This window comes from Phalacrocorax carbo, chromosome 2 (genome assembly GCF_963921805.1).
Source record: "Phalacrocorax carbo chromosome 2, bPhaCar2.1, whole genome shotgun sequence".
Classification (NCBI taxonomy): domain Eukaryota; kingdom Metazoa; phylum Chordata; class Aves; order Suliformes; family Phalacrocoracidae; genus Phalacrocorax; species Phalacrocorax carbo.
Window position 1 is genome coordinate 72,689,823 of NC_087514.1, and position 17,364 is coordinate 72,707,186.

At 37.5% G+C, this 17,364-nt stretch overlaps 1 protein-coding gene across 1 annotated transcript in view; it reads left to right on the plus strand.

Moving 5' to 3' along the window:
• Window positions 1–17,364, plus strand: part of TMEM245 (transmembrane protein 245) — a 92,727-nt gene that overhangs the window by 25,044 nt on the left and 50,319 nt on the right. The window contains exons 6-8 of the mRNA XM_064443269.1: window positions 2,458–2,627; window positions 13,935–14,039; window positions 15,339–15,421. Of these exons, the coding sequence (XP_064299339.1) occupies window positions 2,458–2,627; window positions 13,935–14,039; window positions 15,339–15,421 (358 nt within the window). The remainder of the gene's footprint in view (window positions 1–2,457; window positions 2,628–13,934; window positions 14,040–15,338; window positions 15,422–17,364) is intronic.

Consider the following 17,364-nt stretch of genomic DNA (forward strand, 5'->3'; position numbering starts at 1 on the left):
ATGAGGGAATTCTTGTGGTCTTGATGCATGGCAGTAAGTAATGAATCTAGTCTGGAGAACAGTCTTTCATAATTAAAAAGAGGCTTTATTAAAAGTACTCTTGAATATAATGATGGGGCGTTCAGTATCAAATGTTGCGGTAAATACGATACAATAAGAGGACTATTGCTAGCATTTTCACAGAAAGTTATTTTATTGTGTAAGTAGAATTTTTAACAACTGAATTTTTTTTGACCTGCATGTGATGTTCACAGTTACTAAATTCTGGTTTAAAAAAATATTAGAATCGTAGAATCATAGAATGTCCTGAGTAAGAAGGGACCCACAAGGATCATGGAGTCCAACTCCTGACCCTGCACAGGACAACCCCAAAATTCAAACCATGTGTCTGAGGGCATTGTCCAAGTGCTTGTTGAATATTCTCAGGCTAGGTGCCGTGACTGCCTCCCTGGGGACCCTGTTCCAGTGCTCCACCACCCTCTGGGGGAAGAACCTTTTCATAATATCCAACCTAAGCCTCCCCTGGCACATCTTCCTGCCATTCCCTTGGGACCCATCATCAGTCACCAGAGAGAAGCACCTGCTTCTCCTCCTCCCTGTGTGAGGAAGTTGTAGACTGCAATGAGGTCTCGCCTCAGTCTCCTCTTCTCTAGGCTGAATGCTGTTTCTTACTATTGTATCTTTCCTTACAGCCCACTCTGTGAAGGATACTATATTCCATGTCAGACTGTCTGTCACACAGAAAATATTAGTTATGATAAACAACATCCTTAGTGTTGAATTATGTCTTCCTCAGAAGAGTCAAAAACATGCTTCATTGTCATTCATCAGCTATCCCCTTCTGTGAAACGTCATACCTTCCTGAACTTTTCCATCTGCTTATAAAGATCTGGATCCAGCTCCTGAGACACATCTTTTATCCAAAATAGAGCTCCTCTGTATTCAGTCTGATACTGTTCCATGCGGTTTACTGTCAGCCACGTGTCTGAGATGGCTCTATATCTGAAAGTAGGAGAATTATGTGATTCTGTTGCTACTAGTTTCACTTTGTTTTCCTTTAGAACCATAGTTTCCGGTTTTTGGGGATGCAGCATAACTTTTAGAGGTTTGGGTATCAGTAGTTTATGGCAGGACTGGGTTTTGAGACCTCTCAGTCTGTTACTGCTACATATCAACTTAATAATTACGATCCTTTATGTGTCTTGTAGTGATGTTTTTGTGACTGGTATGTTTGCATCAATACTCCAGTAAAATCAGTTGTAATACAAATCTTTGTTTATAATGTGAATTAACATCAGAACAGAGCAGTTAATTAAATTTGCTAGTGGCTTTGGAAGATTACTCGCTTTTCTTCTTTTCAGTGATGAGGAGATAGATAATTTGGTGTAACATTTTGTTGAATAAAAAAGAATATGACAAATATTTTATGACTATTAAAGTTCTAGTAGCTTCTGAGGGAAATTCTATATGTATCATGCTTTTTTGTTTTTATATTTCTCATTGTGAGAATTCATGAGTTTTGCATGTATACTCAGTAAGTGAGGGAGAGCAGTGCCATCGCAGAATTGAAACCATAAGCCTTATGCAAAAGTCTCTGAGCTTTATTTTATAGCAAGTAAACAGATATGAGCTTTTATTTCTGTAACTGTGATGTTAGACATTTCTAGTGTTATTGAGAAGCTCTTTATTTTATAGTGGATATATGTTAGGAGTGTTGGAGAAAAGCTGTTTCTGGTAGCAAAATGTTTTTTTTGGCAGGGGTGGAGTGGGGGGACGTTGTCAATATTTCTTCTGTTGTCTGGTTTTGAGGAGTGGTACGGATTTTTCTGAAGCATTGTGTGATCATCTTCAAGCCAAGATAAAAAGCTGCTTTCAAAATAATATTTTTGATGTTTAATAGCAAAATTAATTGGCAGTTGTATTTCAGCTCAAGGCTTAAATGAACACTTCTTTACTGTGAAATTATGCATGATCTGCTGTCAGTTCTTAAAGGAAAGATAGAGCTTTAACAGTATAGAAAGCCTAAAACTTAAGAATTGAGACTGAAAATTTTCTTTTATGTGCAGCATACTGTTAAGTTCTGAATATGGTATTATAGATGTAGTCATCTGTCATGGTGTTTGTGTGAAGATGTGATAAATCCACTGTACTGACGTTGTGGAGTGGTACCTGTTTATTCCAGGCCTAGCTCAAGTCTGGTAGCTGCATAATCGGGTGGTGCACCGGCACCTTTCTTCTCCTGCCATCTAAATTCCGTGTGGATAAACACATCTGTAAAGTGAGTGAGGAGATTAGTACTAAAACCACTTGAAAATTCTGGAAGTGGTTTCTAATGGGAAATAAAACTCAAGAATCTTTTTCTTTCTTTTTCATAGGTCTTTCAGAATGGAATAGATGTGTAGTCTTTGGTGCTCCTCTGAAATCTCTAATACTTAAATTTCCATCTTGTGGTTACAGTTTGGGCACTTAAAAAAATCGTGGTTCATTTTGGAGTTTTGAACTTCATGGCAAACCATTGCAAAAGTTGGTGGCAACTTGTTGAAAGTTTTGTAAAGGAACGTCAGGAAGCTCTTGCTCCACGGCCCATCAGAGGGCTCGGAAGAGTCGTGCTAAAGCTTGACAGTAAGGTATTTCTACTTATTTCCTTAAGCAACCTGAAAGTTTGTTTTATTCTCTGTTCACTGTATGCTGAGATGCTTTAATTCTAAAAATAAATGTCTGTCACTAATGGACATGTCTCTCATGTAAAACTATATCTGTTTTATGGTGTATTTTAAACCATGTCTCTTCTGTCACTATTCACATTTAAGTACACAGTTAAACTTTGTTAAAAGATTACATGCAAAGCTTGACAGAAGTCACTTGTTAAATGTTGAGTTAGCTTGTAGAAGATTCCTTATCTGAGTAAGGCAGACTTCTCATGGTTCAGTCACCTTACCTGATTACAAAGATTTTGAAGTTGAATGTAATGAGCTTTAATCTGAAGGATGAGACCTTCCTACTTCTGTTGTGAAACATTAATTTAAAAAGCAACCTGTTATATTCTATAAGTAGGGCCTGTGCTAGTTCAAACACATTTGTTTATACTGTGTGGAAGTATAGTTTTTCAACACAGTGGCATGGTGGTACAGAAGGGAGGCTTCCCTTTGTAAGAGAATAAATATGTGTGATAAGGTATTTGGGAAGTGTCATAGAATAAGGCTTCCATGCTCCCCTCCCTTCACCCCAGCTCAAAATGTGCCCACACTTGCATTGCAAATCGCAGAGTTGGAAAGCTCCATCCAATTTTTGAAGGCTCCTCCAATCAGAATTGTAAGTTTTGACTTAACTTGATAGACTATTTTGTTTGTAATAGCTATGCCAGTGTTTAAGAATGTGCTTTCCGTAACTGTGTCGTTGAAGTATTCTCTGCTTTAGAAAAAGCTGTTACCTCAGAGTTTCTATAACTGAAGACCTGAACCCTTGTAAGTATGTTTGTCAGAGCATCTGTACCTTGGCAGATCTGTTTGCAGTTTATAGATTTGAACTCCTACAGGAAAAGGAAGAGCTTAAGCGCAAATCTAATGGGAAAATGGATGTCAAAAGGTCAACAAAAGCATTAAAATGGCTGTAGGAAACAAGTAACGATTTCAGAGTTCATTGAGGAAGAATTTGAAAAAGGCAAAAGCCTTTCAGAATATAGCTATGAACAAGATAAAAGGGGTTTCCAAAGGCAGTGAAAAGTATTAACATGTTAGGATAAAAGCTTACATTATACAAAGCTTTTTATTAGAAGCCTTTGTTTTGTAAGTAAGAAGACTCTCTAGACACAACACTGTATTGTATTTCATGAGTTGTCAAGTTTAGTATCCTGGTATTGCATGACTATATGATACAGTATCCTTCCTAATCCCACTGAGTCTTTTCTCCTTAAAGAAGGTAGGGTTTTTGTCATAATGTGCAGCAGAACTTCCTACTCTTCAGCTTAAGTGTATTTAAGGTCAGTTTATATTCACGTTGTACTTGTCTAAGCATAAGAGCAGTGTTGGCACAACTCGTTTCTCCATATCCCCTCTCCTCTGCACCTCGTTAGGTGACAATCATATTCCTTCTGAGTCTGTGCTGTGTGTATTAAAGCAATTCAAGCTCTTCTAGCCTTTATAAGATGGACCCTTGATACTCTGCATGATTCTGTTGTCCTTGTTTGTGACTGTTCTAATTACAGTTCACCTGGCTTTATCATGGGTGGCTGGAATTATATGTGGCTTTCCAGTGCTTATCACGTTAGTGCTTTTATATCTTTTAAGTTCTACTGGGTATGCTTATTCTGTGCATTGTAGGATCATGGATGCATCTTATCTCTGAGATTTGGGAAGCAATGCCGTAGGATATTGGCAATTGTGATTTTTGTGAGGACAGGGAAAGGAGAGGAATGAAAATTACATCCTTGTAAGGTGTGTTTTTTGTTTGTTTTTTTTTAAGAAAGGATGGATGAGGTTTTTTTAAGTTGGATTACCAAACATTTTGGCTTCAGTAGGCACTGTTGAAGTAAAGAGAGGCAGACACAAAATAGGAATTAATGGAGTAAATCGTTACAGCTTACCTTTTATATATGTGTGTGTGTGTAAGGAACCAAGATTGAAGGATCATTTCCTTTGCGATTAGATGTTTAATTTTTTAATATTTCATTTGTACTTTATTGTCCTGGGAGCTGAAGTGGCCTAGTGATCGTTTAGTTTGATTTTTGGTTTTGGTTTTTTTTTTTTGTATACTGAGTTAATTGGAGACTGAATCTCGGCATCAGCATGTGTTGGGGCTCTTAGCGGAGTACAAGTCATTGACAAGGTCAGTTTCACACAAACAGCTAGTGGTACTCCTTGGTCTTTCAAAAGTGATATGCCTGATTAGGGAATAGTTCCAGTTTTGAGTAAAAGGTAGTGAGGACAAGGAAGGCATCTTAGAGTGGCATGTCTTTTTCTCCCAAGCAAAGTTTAGGAGGCTAGTGTAGATGGTCTGGAAAATAACTAATTGTGAGAAATTATGGGAGAGTACTGCTCATGCGTGCAAATCTTTGAGCTTTACTGATCATGTCTGTTTCTTAAATAAAAGCAGTAAGAAAAGAACCGATCTTCTTTCCCACTGCTCATCAACCTCTGGTTACCTTGGAAATGCAGACAAATTTGAACTGAAGTTCTGATCAAGAGGAAAGAAAGTAGGGCATTGCTTTTCATTTTCTTTGTAAACAGTAGGTCAAGCTGTGCCTGTATGTGCAGGCCTGCATTAAAGATGGACTATGGAAACGGGATGTCGGTACTGTGTTCTTTATTCCCTGGTTGTGCATTTGCCCCATGGAGCCAACAGATGCAGCAGTTCAAGTATGAGAGACTTCCTGGAGGAAAGAGTAGGGAGGTTTCTGTTGTCATCCATCAAGTCATCTTAAAACTTGATAGATATGGTATCATGCATGTTTTTATCAACAGTCGAGAACTAATAATTTGCTTCACTGATTATTTATATATATTTTAAAAGACGACTGTTGTCTTTTAATATGGGCACTGTAGTTTTATTTTGATTAGGGGTTTCATGAACAGATTCAGAATCATGTAGTTATATGCTTTTTCTAGGTATAGTGTACTAGAATTTTATATATGGAGGACTGTAATATATAGTTTGGACGTTGGGTAAAGCCAAGGTTTGGTTCTTCTGGTACCAAGTGTAGCACATAGTTAAAGCAAGCACAGAAAATGGGAAGAATCTCTATCATTGCATATATTATTCTAGGAAATACTTCCATAGACTCGTAAGGTCTTATATAAATAGTTTTCCAATAAAATACTGGAGAAGTGTCTGTAGCTGTATTAATTTTGGATGACTTGAAGATTAGAAATAATCTGTAGCCTGTTTTTAAATGTAGATTGATTACATTTGTAGAACTACTTAAACATCAGTATTGGTAATATAGTAGGCAGGTAGATCCTCCCAGATATTGTCTTAACAATAATTTTTAAATAATGTTTATTTTTGACATATTATATTATTTTGTAGTTCCTGTATTTATCATGCAATTCCAGGAGGCGGAAATTACAGAAAAATACCAAAGACTTCCTTTCACATTCTGCATAAATCTCAGGCTAACAATAGAGCCCTAGCTTTTGTTGTGTTGGAGTTGCAATAGAGTAGAAATACAGCCATGAGATCTATGTTTTTTTCCAAACTGAACCTAATGTTTAGTGGGTTTTAATACGCAGAAGTAAAGCTAAAGGCAAAAGTATGTTGTTAAATAGTAAAGAACTTTACCTTTTCTCACTGATGAAATATTCCATAGGCAAAGATGTAAAATAGAAACAAATTCTACAGTGTCAATTTGAAGCTTTTTAAGCTTTGTCATTGCTTTCCATTACTGTGATTCTTTCCATGAGTAATAAAAGCTAGTAGAAGTGGGTGCTTTGTGACATATTTTATTTTCATGATTCCTGATGTTCGTTTTTCTTAGTAAATCTGCTTCTTGTTTCTGATACAACTTAATCAACACTATGAGATGTTTAAAATTTGAAAGGTTCTTACGTTTTATTTTCACTGGGAGCTAATACAATTTCTGGAAACTGGTAAGAACACCAGATTTATTGAGCTCTCAGTGATCTTGTTTACAGGGAGAAACAAACTTCACTTACTTGACCCTAACCTCTAACACAGATGAATAATAACATTAAAGCTTTTCACTGTTGTGATTATGCTGCTAACTGATTACTTTTGTCTAGAATTAACAGTCCTACATAAACTAGGTCCTAAAATGGGTGTACTTGAGCAGTACGGCTGAGAACTAGTAAGGAAAAATAACAGCAGTGCAAAAGAAGTTGACTGTTGAGACATGCAGAGAGCCTTCTGTACAACCAATAAAATTATATGAAATCCATACATTTATTTGACCTACAATTTGCTGTTGTGTATATCTCAAATTTAATTACATATTTGATATTGTGCCATTGAATGTGAATCTTATCATATGAATGTGGTACTAAAAAAGTGTATAAAATTTGTTTAACAGTGGTTGACATAGTAAGAATGTTTCGAAGTACATAGGAAACTGCCTGAATGGGAGTGTTAATGCAATAAACAAGTGTCTTGTGATAAGTTTTGATGTTTCGGTAAAGTGCCCGCCTCAGACTACTTTTACAAGTTCTGCTCTAAAGTCTGAAATATTTGCTTTCAGTATAATTCAACTGGAACTGCCCAGATTATGCTGATAGCTCTGTTAATATCACTAAAGTTGTTCTTACTTGTTTATATCCCTCTTTGTTTCAAAAAGTACGTGTTAATAGTAAAATCTAGACTCTTGGGTTAGAAGTCGTTACGATCTTTTCTTCCTATTGCAGTTTACCTTTGTGTCTGGAACAATTTCATTTTCATTCTGTGGATGACTTTGCCTGCCTCTCATTGCTTTTTTTCCCTGCTCTATTACTGCATTTTTCAATAATTTTCCACTGTGTTCTTGTCTTTTTTTCCCTTTTCTTCCATCTCCCTCTGCCACTGACAAGCTGTGGCACTGGCTTAATAAGAAGGTAAATAAACAGAAAAATTGTGATTCCAACTAATGGATTCTGTGGTTTGGGGAGGTTTTATTTTCCAGCATGATCACTCCTTAACATGCCTTGTTTCTTAGTTTTCTACCCCAAGTGTCTCTTTTCCAGCTCTTGATATAAGCTACTGAAGGTCATATAATTCTGCCTGATCTCTTCTACTAAAATGAATGCACATAGTAAAATGTTTTGTACAGCAGAACATTGCATTAGCCTTTGAAGTGGTGGTTTGATTTAGTGGCACTTTTATTTAAGAACAGTTCATCTCCACCTGGTCTCTGCTTGTATGCGTAACAAAACCAGTTCTCTCCTGGACTGGAGAGCTGCGCTCTGCTCAGAGAAAGCATCAGTTAACTGAATTAAGATGGGAGCGGTGAGGGTGAAGCACAGTTGTAAAGCTATGAATATAAGTGCTTGCAAGTAGCACGTTGACTGGCTTCAGTCGGTGCTGTTATTCTTTCACTTTTGAAGTATCAAACTGGCCTGGATACTCAGTGGTATTCAGCGTAGCAGGAGTGAAATGAGAATACTCATGGTCTCAGAACTGCTGAATCTAATGACAGTCTTAGGGGAAGTGAGGGCTAGTAAAAAAAAAAAAAACAGAAGTAAAAAAAAATAATTAAAGCAGCTGGTATAGCTAAAATAATTTTTCTTTTGTGTGGCTTTTAAAAGTGTGATGTGTTTTGTAAGAAATCTTCTCCTCGGTTCCCATGGTTCATCCTGCTCCACTAGAGTTAACTATTGTTCTTTGGGGAGCTGTCTTCCCAAGAGAAGTTAAAACTGATTCAGTCCGTGTTCGGCCTCATGTGTGACTGATATCTGGACAGCTCCCCAGTGCAGTGATATCTCGCCGGGACTTGGGCAGTGTCATTGCTTCAGACAAGCACAGAGCTGGAGGGGGATGCCTGTAGCCTGTGTACATCTGCAGGACCTCAGAGTTTTAGAGATGAAAATCTAGTATGTGATAAAATATATGAAAACCAAGTCATTAAGTGAAAGAGAAAAAAATCAAATACCATATCTGGAAATGGGTTACGCTTCCATCAGCAGCTCACCACTTCAGTATTAGTGGGACAGTCAGAATGGTTACTGTGGTTTTATAAACAACAGCCCATCCTTTCCATTCATTAACAATTACAGTAGAAACCATAGATCTGCCTTGCATGTTTTGAAAGACACCTGAAATACTGTCATTCTGAATGCTGTTGAAAACAAGCAGAACAGAGCAGAGCGTGCAGGCCACGGGGACACTGGCACAGCTCTCCAAAAAGTTTCTTGTAAACTGGGAAATGGGGCAGCACAGCTAGTATCTGCTGTGGGTGGCAGGTGGGGAATATGCTGCATGAAGTGTCCAGGCTGAACAGCTGTAAAGAATTTAGAAAGTTTGATCTTCAGTATTTAATGGGTGAGCTCAGGGTTATATCATGGGGGGGCTTTCTGTGTTTCTGAACAAGGGGGTAGAGTTGCTCTACTTCATGATTCGGTTAGAATTGTCCACTAAGAGGGCAAATTTTGAATATTCTTATGCCCTTGAATATAGTTTGGTTGTTTTAAAATTATGTTTTATTTCCTGACTTTGAAATGTTTGTGATATGCGAGTGACTTATGATTAGTAAACACGTGCAGCCATAACCCTTCATAAAATTTTTTAGGTATTGGTTTGTTAGCACAGTGTAGGTAAAGAGCTGAGCTCAGTAAGCCTCAGGTGAAAGTTTAATCTCAACTACTTTTTTTTCTGGCTTTGAGTTTGTCAATTACTTGTTTGAAAATTAATGTATGTAGATAATGTTTTTTTCCTTGATAGGTTGCAAAAACAATTTCGTTGTATTTACTTTGTACTCTAAAATGTCTGGATTTTATTTTCAGAGATTTGCATTATTGGGCAAAACCCTGTGGATATAGTTTTTTTAACAGAGGGTTGTTTTTTTTCTTAGTTCCTAGGAGCTATTTTTGAAAACTACCGTTTTACTTTACATTTTCATAGGAAGACATCCTGAAAGTCTGGTAGTGTTACATGCTCATGCACAGGAGTCAGCACTGCAAGTATTATTATAATCAAGATGGAAAAAAAGGCAAAAAAAATACTGTGCAAACTATATCAAGCTCTTAGGCTTTGGGGTGTGTTTTAGGTTTTGGGTTTTTTTTCTTTCTAAATAATTACATTTAAAAAAATCATACTCTACTAAAGGCAAAGAAAGGAGGAGGTTTATAATACAGAACACTGGGTGCAGTTAAAAGGTTGCTTCCTTTGCACCTTTCTCCTTTTTGCTTGTCTTTGAAGGGAAGTACTTGTGAGGACATCAAGGTAAATTCCTGATAATCCACAAAGAAACTAAAAATACACCACCTAGAGATGGCACAGCTTGAAATGGTGGTTGATTATGGATGCTAGTGATAAACCTTAGGTTTTTTTTCTTCCTATTCTAGGAGCTTCTGTCAAAGACCTGCTTGAAACTTTTTTTTTTGCCAAACAAGAATAGTATATGATCATATAGTTTAACGTGGTATATGTAGTCCAAAATATAGAATGGATTCAGTTGGCCTAGCATGACTTGTTCTTTATAAAGTCTATGGCAGGAGTCTTTAGACAGAATTGCTCAACTCTGCTGTTGCTGTTGGAGGGACACTGGTGTGAGGATACTTGAGACCTTGTACGCACTGTTCTTCCCTAATTTAACTACTCATCTGACTCATTTCAACGTAACCCTGAGATGTGTCCTGATTACAGGCTTCCCCTTATTCTCATCAGATGATATAAATAAGATATCTTCAAACATTAGCTGAAATAAAGGGAAATGTCAACAAGTCTAAGAAATGTTTTGGAAAAAGCCTGATAGATACTGAAGCTGTTTAAAGAAAAAAAAAATAAAAGTAGTGGTCCCTTCTGGTAATTTCATGTAGATTTAATTGAAAATGAAGTAAATGTCCAGGTATGCTTCGCTGTGTGGGTAATGCAGAAGATAAAACATACTAGAAAAACTAGTGTTCGGATGGCAATGCTGTGTGAAACATCTGAAAATATGAATATGTCTTACTGTATGATGTGGAGAACCTGTCTAGATAGCAGGATTCCTGATTGTTAAGCATGAGCTGTAGTTCTATTACAGCTCAGCATGATACGGTTTGTATCATCACCCAAAAGTTGAAAGCAGGGAGTACTTGCAAATTATTGAGAAGCATTTTAACAGAATGCAACTCATCTCTAAAAACTTGCTTCCCACAGTGAACTAAATTTTAAAAATTTTTAAAAAGTTAATAACTTTCCCTTCACAACTGTGACCATTATGGATAGTTTTTTGTGGAGAGCCTATCACAAGTCAGTAATGTTTTGGTTTGGTTTTACAAGTGTGACCTTCTGTAGCTTAGGAGCCTGGCTTTCCTTTACCTTTGCGTAATTTTGGTTGTTGTGGCAGCATCAGCTTCCCGCTGTTGACTAACCTTTAGACTAGAAGCTTGGAACTGAACTTAAAACTTCATGATCTCTGGCTAATCACTAGTGTTTAGTCAGTATATGTTTGTCTGTGTGCATGCCCATGGTTTACAGGAAGGATGTAAAGGGAGGTCTGACAGGGTTGGGGTAAGAACAAAGTCTGGACCTGATTCAGCGGTAAGTACGAGCACACAGGGGTTTAACAGTCTAGCTTACCTGCAGTAAGAGAGCACCTGTGCGTTATTTAGCAGGAGCGTGCAAAGGTGAGTGCTTCCTAAGGAAGTATTGTGGGTAAACGTAGAAGGAGGAAGGGAGGTTTAATAGCAAGCAAAATAAAGGGAAGGGAGTAAATATAGCCCTAAATGAAAGTTGTGAACCTGCTTTTACTTTTACAATGCTCAATCCAATTCAGTCTTCTCCTGTGATTTGTCTGTACCAGTGGTATAACTTGGATTTCTCTAAGACTGTGGTGAGAGATGTAATTGCAGTACCTGTAGGCATACCAGAGTTGGCTTTAGTCTGTCTTGCTTGGGCTACCTGCCCAAGTAAATAAACACAAGGTAGGCTTGGGTGGCTGAGGCTGCTGCCTGTACTGGTACAACATCAGTGCTGCCAGTAGTTTACTAACTAGATTAAAGGTAATTCAGGCTTTTCGTGTACTGCAGCCGCACCTTGATGGCATTGTAGGCATACTCCAACCCACAGTAAGAGGGCCAAGAAAAGATCCCCTGTTGGTTGTGTTCCACTTCAGAGAGAGTCCTCATCCTGATCTTTTGGAGCTTGATCTTCCATTAGTTGGTACCACGGTGAAACACCTAAAGCATCCAGCTTCAGCTGCACTGAGGTTTCATCTATTGGATACCACTCACACAATCATTGAGGCTAGCTTTTTTTGAAATCTCTGACAGTACCTCCAATTTCTTGGATTCAGTTGGTCTGATTAAGGTGCTATATGTAAGACTGGCTGGCAGATTTCTTTTATCTCTAACTTAGAAAGTAAATAACGATTAGTTTGAACTTTAACTAAGAAATAACAAGGTCAGATTTAATTTTTAATAGCTTCATTTTGAAGCCCATGCTATGAAATTTCTATCCCCTGGCCATCCAGTGTTTTTCAGTGGTAGTTTTCATTTCTGACCTTTAAAACAGGGACTTACGTTTCATGCTTCCCTTGCATAATCCTTAGATGTATGTGAGGCTTGGAAGGGCACAGCAAACCCTGTTTTCAGTCTTATTTCTAAAGAGGTAACAGCCCTACGTAGAGGCTACTCAAGAAAGCTGCAGTAGTGCTGCAGGCAGGTAGCCAGCCTCCCTCTAGCACTGGCAAGGCATTTCTGACGGCTGAAATATTTCAGCAATGTTAAAAATATCTAAGACAAAAGATTTTGCAGGTCGTTCCAGGTTCTATGAATTCCTTTTTGCAGGTCATAATACAGATTTCTTTACAAATAAAACTTACTGGCTCAACACTTGTTTCTTTTAAAAGGATTTTGCTTCCCTCCAGTTTTCTTCATAATTCTGAACAGTTCTAAAATGCTGGATATGATTCTTGTGTTAATTTAGATCAGACAAGGACCTGGTTGTAAAAGAACTTGAAGGTTAAAAGTAATCGCTTAACGTACATTACCTGCTCGGATGATACAGGATGAGCAGCCAAAAAAAAAAAATAATCCTTACTACTATTTTTTTTTTCAGATAGGGGATATAGCTTCAGTGTTACCCATTTCAGTTGTCACACAGCTGTCCGTAGAAGTTAGTTGTTCCAGGGCCATTTTCATGTGTAAGGATAGGATAAATAATGAAGAAAGAACTAATGTAAACAACCTGCAAGCATATTGGTAGTTTTGAAAGATCTCTAAGAAGTTACCAGCCTAATCTCCAAATACATAAGTTGTACTCACTTGGAAACAGTTCATCTACTGCACGTTGGCTTTGACCTCAGTTCTCTTAAAGCACAGATTTTACAGCTGGACTTCTGCTGCTGCTTTTTCCTGCAGTAATGCCAGAGGGAGAAGAAATAGCCTTGGTATTTGAACCATAGAAGCTAGGAAAATTTATTTGGTCATACTTGCATAGGCTTTCACAGCTTTTTATGTAAACAATCAATTTGTGTATGAGATGAAGCTCAGCTTGCATTATTCTAGAGCACTCTGCATAGGCACGTGGCTGAGTAGTTTTATTATTTTTGAATGACGTTATCAGAATTTCTCTAATCTTAAGTGGTGTCATCATCTGTTTGTGGATATGTATAGAATGGGCCTTTCCATAAACCCACAGAACAATATACACGCCTGTTTCCTGTATCAGTAGGTTCAGCTCATGCATCTTTAATGCTGAGCATCCTTTCAAGATTGAGAGAGGATAGAAATAGCCGGTGCTGAATAATTGGCCTGATGTTCAATAACGTAGAAAACCACCAACCCCATTTCAGTTCAGAAGGTGACAAGCAGCTTTAAAAACTTGGTCCCTTGCAGAAATACGTCGTTTGTAATTTAGATGGCCATTAGCTATTCAAATTCGAAAGTCATGGTTGTACTTTAGGGTGTACCTTGATAGCTTCCAAGTCCTGGGCAGATAGTATCTAAGTTTCCAAGTTGCTGAAGGACAAGAAACAAAGACAAGTATCTAGGTTCATAGCTGACACGAACGCTAGCTTCTTTAGGTCTAGTGAGTAAATGTTGAATTATTGCTTGCTTTGCAGAGAGCTTGCTGTGTCTTGTGGTAGCGTGTAAATGTTGTTTGCAAAATCACATGTCATACCATGGCCTTAATCATGCTAACATCGCTTGTTAATTGTTCATCTCCAAGCTTGGGCATAAATGCTGTTTGATTAGAGCCTGTTTTTGCACTCTGGTTGTAAATAAAGATAACAATACTGTCATGTAGCATTGCTTTCATTAAAGATTGATTTATATGCTTTGATTTGTTTTTTTTTTTCTTCTGCACAGATGATCGTGTGGTTGGAGAAAATGCTAGATAAAATAATCAGCATTTTCATAATATTTTTGCTAGTGATAGGAACCCTTCTACTAGCCCTGCTCCTTACTGCAAAGGTACAGTGTGCTAAGGAATGTAATCATAGAGCTCATTTTTAATTGCTGAATGAAAGTTATTGGTATATAATCAAAATTGTGTAGCTTAAAGAATTTTTTGAAAAGTTTAGCAGCTAAATGCTCTGTAGTTGAACTTGATACCATTCCAAGACTTTTATATATAAAAATCTATATATTTATATTTATTTGTATTTGTATGTTTATTTACCTATATGACAAACCTAATATATAGATGTTTGGAAATACAAAATTTAGTAAAAGAATTACTAGCTTATGTTACAGAAACAGATTTGGTTTGCATCCTGTTACACTTTTCCTCTCAACAGTAGAGCCACGTAGAATTTTTTCTTTTTGATTTACCTTGCATCGGAAATGTATTTGCAAAATGCTTAAGGTGTATTTGTCAGTTTGTTTGTGTAATTGCCTATAATAACCTCATGGTATCCTGTTCTGAGTTTAAATGTGCTGAGATTCATATCACATGTTCTTTGAAACTGATTTTTGGTTTGTGGTTGGGTTTTTTTTTTTGCTCACCAGAAGAGGTCACTCATGTACTTTTTTAAAATTTTTTTTTAATGGAGCTGTATTCATACTTGAAACAATGAATGGAGATTGAATGTTTAGCTTTGAATACAGTTACGGAACAAAAATCAGTGGGTTCTGATGTCAGTCTCCTTTCTCCAGAATATAGGTGTATACAATGTTGAGTACTTAAAATCGAAAGCTTTAAAAGTTGTGCAACCATTCCTGCCTTAAGCTTCCTTATATTAATAAGAGGAACATTAAGATACTTATAAAAGGTGTCTTTTATCATTCTTATTGAAGAATTAATTTGGTGAGGCACTTCATACCATGGTTGGTCATGGTAAGATCTGAGCATTCATTAATTTTTACATTTATTTGATCCATGGCTTAAAAGATATATCTGAAACTGTGCTTTGTATTTTAGTGCTTCCCTTGACAGAACTGCTGTATTGTTAGAATTTTTTCCACTGATGAGATAAGGTTTAAATTTCCATTTGCTGTTACTAGTCACACAGTGTGTGACCAAAATGCTCAGAACAGACTGAAGATTATTTTATTGACTGCTTTTTTGGGTTAACAGCACTTCGTTCTTCATAATGGGTTGTCTGCATTGGAAGAATTATTCTTTAAATGTCTAAACTGGTGTTCCCATCTCCATGTCCTGTCCCCGCCCCATTCCCGCCCTTCCCCCTCCCACCCCCCCAAGCCTTTGTGAACGTAGGAAGAGTTCTCGTTTGCATTGCCTAACATTTCTCCTCTCTATATTTAATTTAGGTACATCAAGAGAGTGTTCACATGATTCAAGTCACAAGCAGCTTGATCAATGAGACAGTAGCCAGTCACCCAGAATGGGCAAAGTAAGAATGCTGAAGTTAAGCGAATAGTATAGGGTGGATGAACAAGCTTCCAGGTGCTCTTATGCATAGTTTTTAATTCAAAAAAAATCCCCTAGGTGAACAGAAATGGGAGTGACCATTGCAGGCAGATGTAAAAGCTAAACTCTCAGGCAGCAGTGGTGTTTATGCATTACTCTGGAGGGTGGTCAATGTGGTATCTCATATTTAAGGACTGGTTGAACTTTGGAGGAGGAGGACAGCTCTATAACATTCTCTAGTTACAGTTTTACAGAAAAGCTTGCGTACTGCAGAGAATAAAGAGGTCCTTATTCTTTTCCCTTTTACCTGTGAAAGAAAAGTAATGGCAAAGCATGCTCTCCATAGAAGGTTGCGAGATGTGAGCTCAATTATTTTTTCAGTGTGGGGAGCTGGCTGCAGAATGCCCTTGAGGGAATAGTTGTTGAAGAAAATGTTTTTGGAATGAACTGAAGAAGAGTTTGAGAGTGAAAAGAATGCTGGGTGGGGAGAGATTGGTATGAATCAGTGGGGAAGACCTGTTCCCATCAAGAGCAAGTGTGTATAGTGTACACAGTGGGGAAGATTGTGAGAGATGGTCTATGTAATGATTAAAGCAAGCACCAAGGCAAATATTAAGGGAGAGAGAAGATTTTGAGAGAAATGCCTGTAGAGAAAAAAAAGGGCACAGTGGTGAGCAAAGAAGTGATTGCATGAAGAGCACAGGGGGGAATAGGTGAGACTGAAGAGTGTGAATTTTTTTTTTTTTTTTTTTTTTGGGGGGGGGTTGGGGGGTGTCCTGGTTTGCTTTCATTCTGCTTCAACTAAACAGATACTGAGGAAAGGTGAGTCCAGACACTTCCCAGGAAAAAAGAATTGTCACCTGGATAAGGTTGTTGACTTTTTTCGAGGGCACTTTCTAAACAGAAGTGATGATGGTGTAACAGAATTGAAACAAAGTGCATGCTGCATTATAAAAGCAAGAGACATTTTCAAAAACAGAACTAAAATGACATAGTTAATAAATGCTGTAGTAATATGTGCTTTAGCAATACTTAAGTCATCGCAAACAAGAGAACAGAAACCACTTAAAAATGTGTTGTTTATTCCTTCATGGCATCTCTTGTGTTGTTTGGCCTTTCCATTTTGTTGTAAGATGGAAATAAGTAGGATTAATGAAAAGGGAAATTTGACTGCCAGGAGCTCATTCACATGATGAAAATACTGGATTACTAGTTGAGTAATTAGCAGAATTTTAGCTAAAATTTTTACTTCCGGTGTTTGCATCCAGATATGAAGCATCCAAAACACTATCCTTTAATTTTTTAGAAGTGTACCTCTTGCCAAATCCATCAGGCTTCACCAGCTTTCAGAGCTTGATGCTCACATTGTGTTTAGAGGTGAGTGACTGAAATGTCTTGGAATTCCAGTGCAGGACATTTCTGAAGGGTTGTACAGACAGAAAAGCTTCCACGTTGATCTTCAGTCAGGTGAACAAATGCAGCAGTTTTATTTCCTGAATGCTTTCCTGTTTTGGAAGGGCTCCAACGTGTGCCATTGAATCAAGATGTAGAAAGTCAAAGCAGAGAATGTGTGCCCTGTATTCACAAGTGTTTGAAATGCTGGCAACTAACTAGGTACATTTCTTGAAAGTTACCTGAATACCTGAAGAAATTCTTGAGCAGATAGTTTCACGGGGACTTAGAAATAACTGGTGCCCAAACTTATTGCTCTTTCAGGGAAACTATATTAACAATTTACATTCAGCTTGTAATTCAGAAGGTTGCCTTTGCAGCTAGACAAGACTGCTTCATAGAGTGTTCTCGGAAAACTGGAATACTAGGAAAATTTCTAAGAATGTAGTGTGAACGGCATGCATACTGATTGAAGAGCAGATCTCTTTTCAAAAGTTGAGATACCAATTTAACTAAGGTTTCAGGAACCTTGGA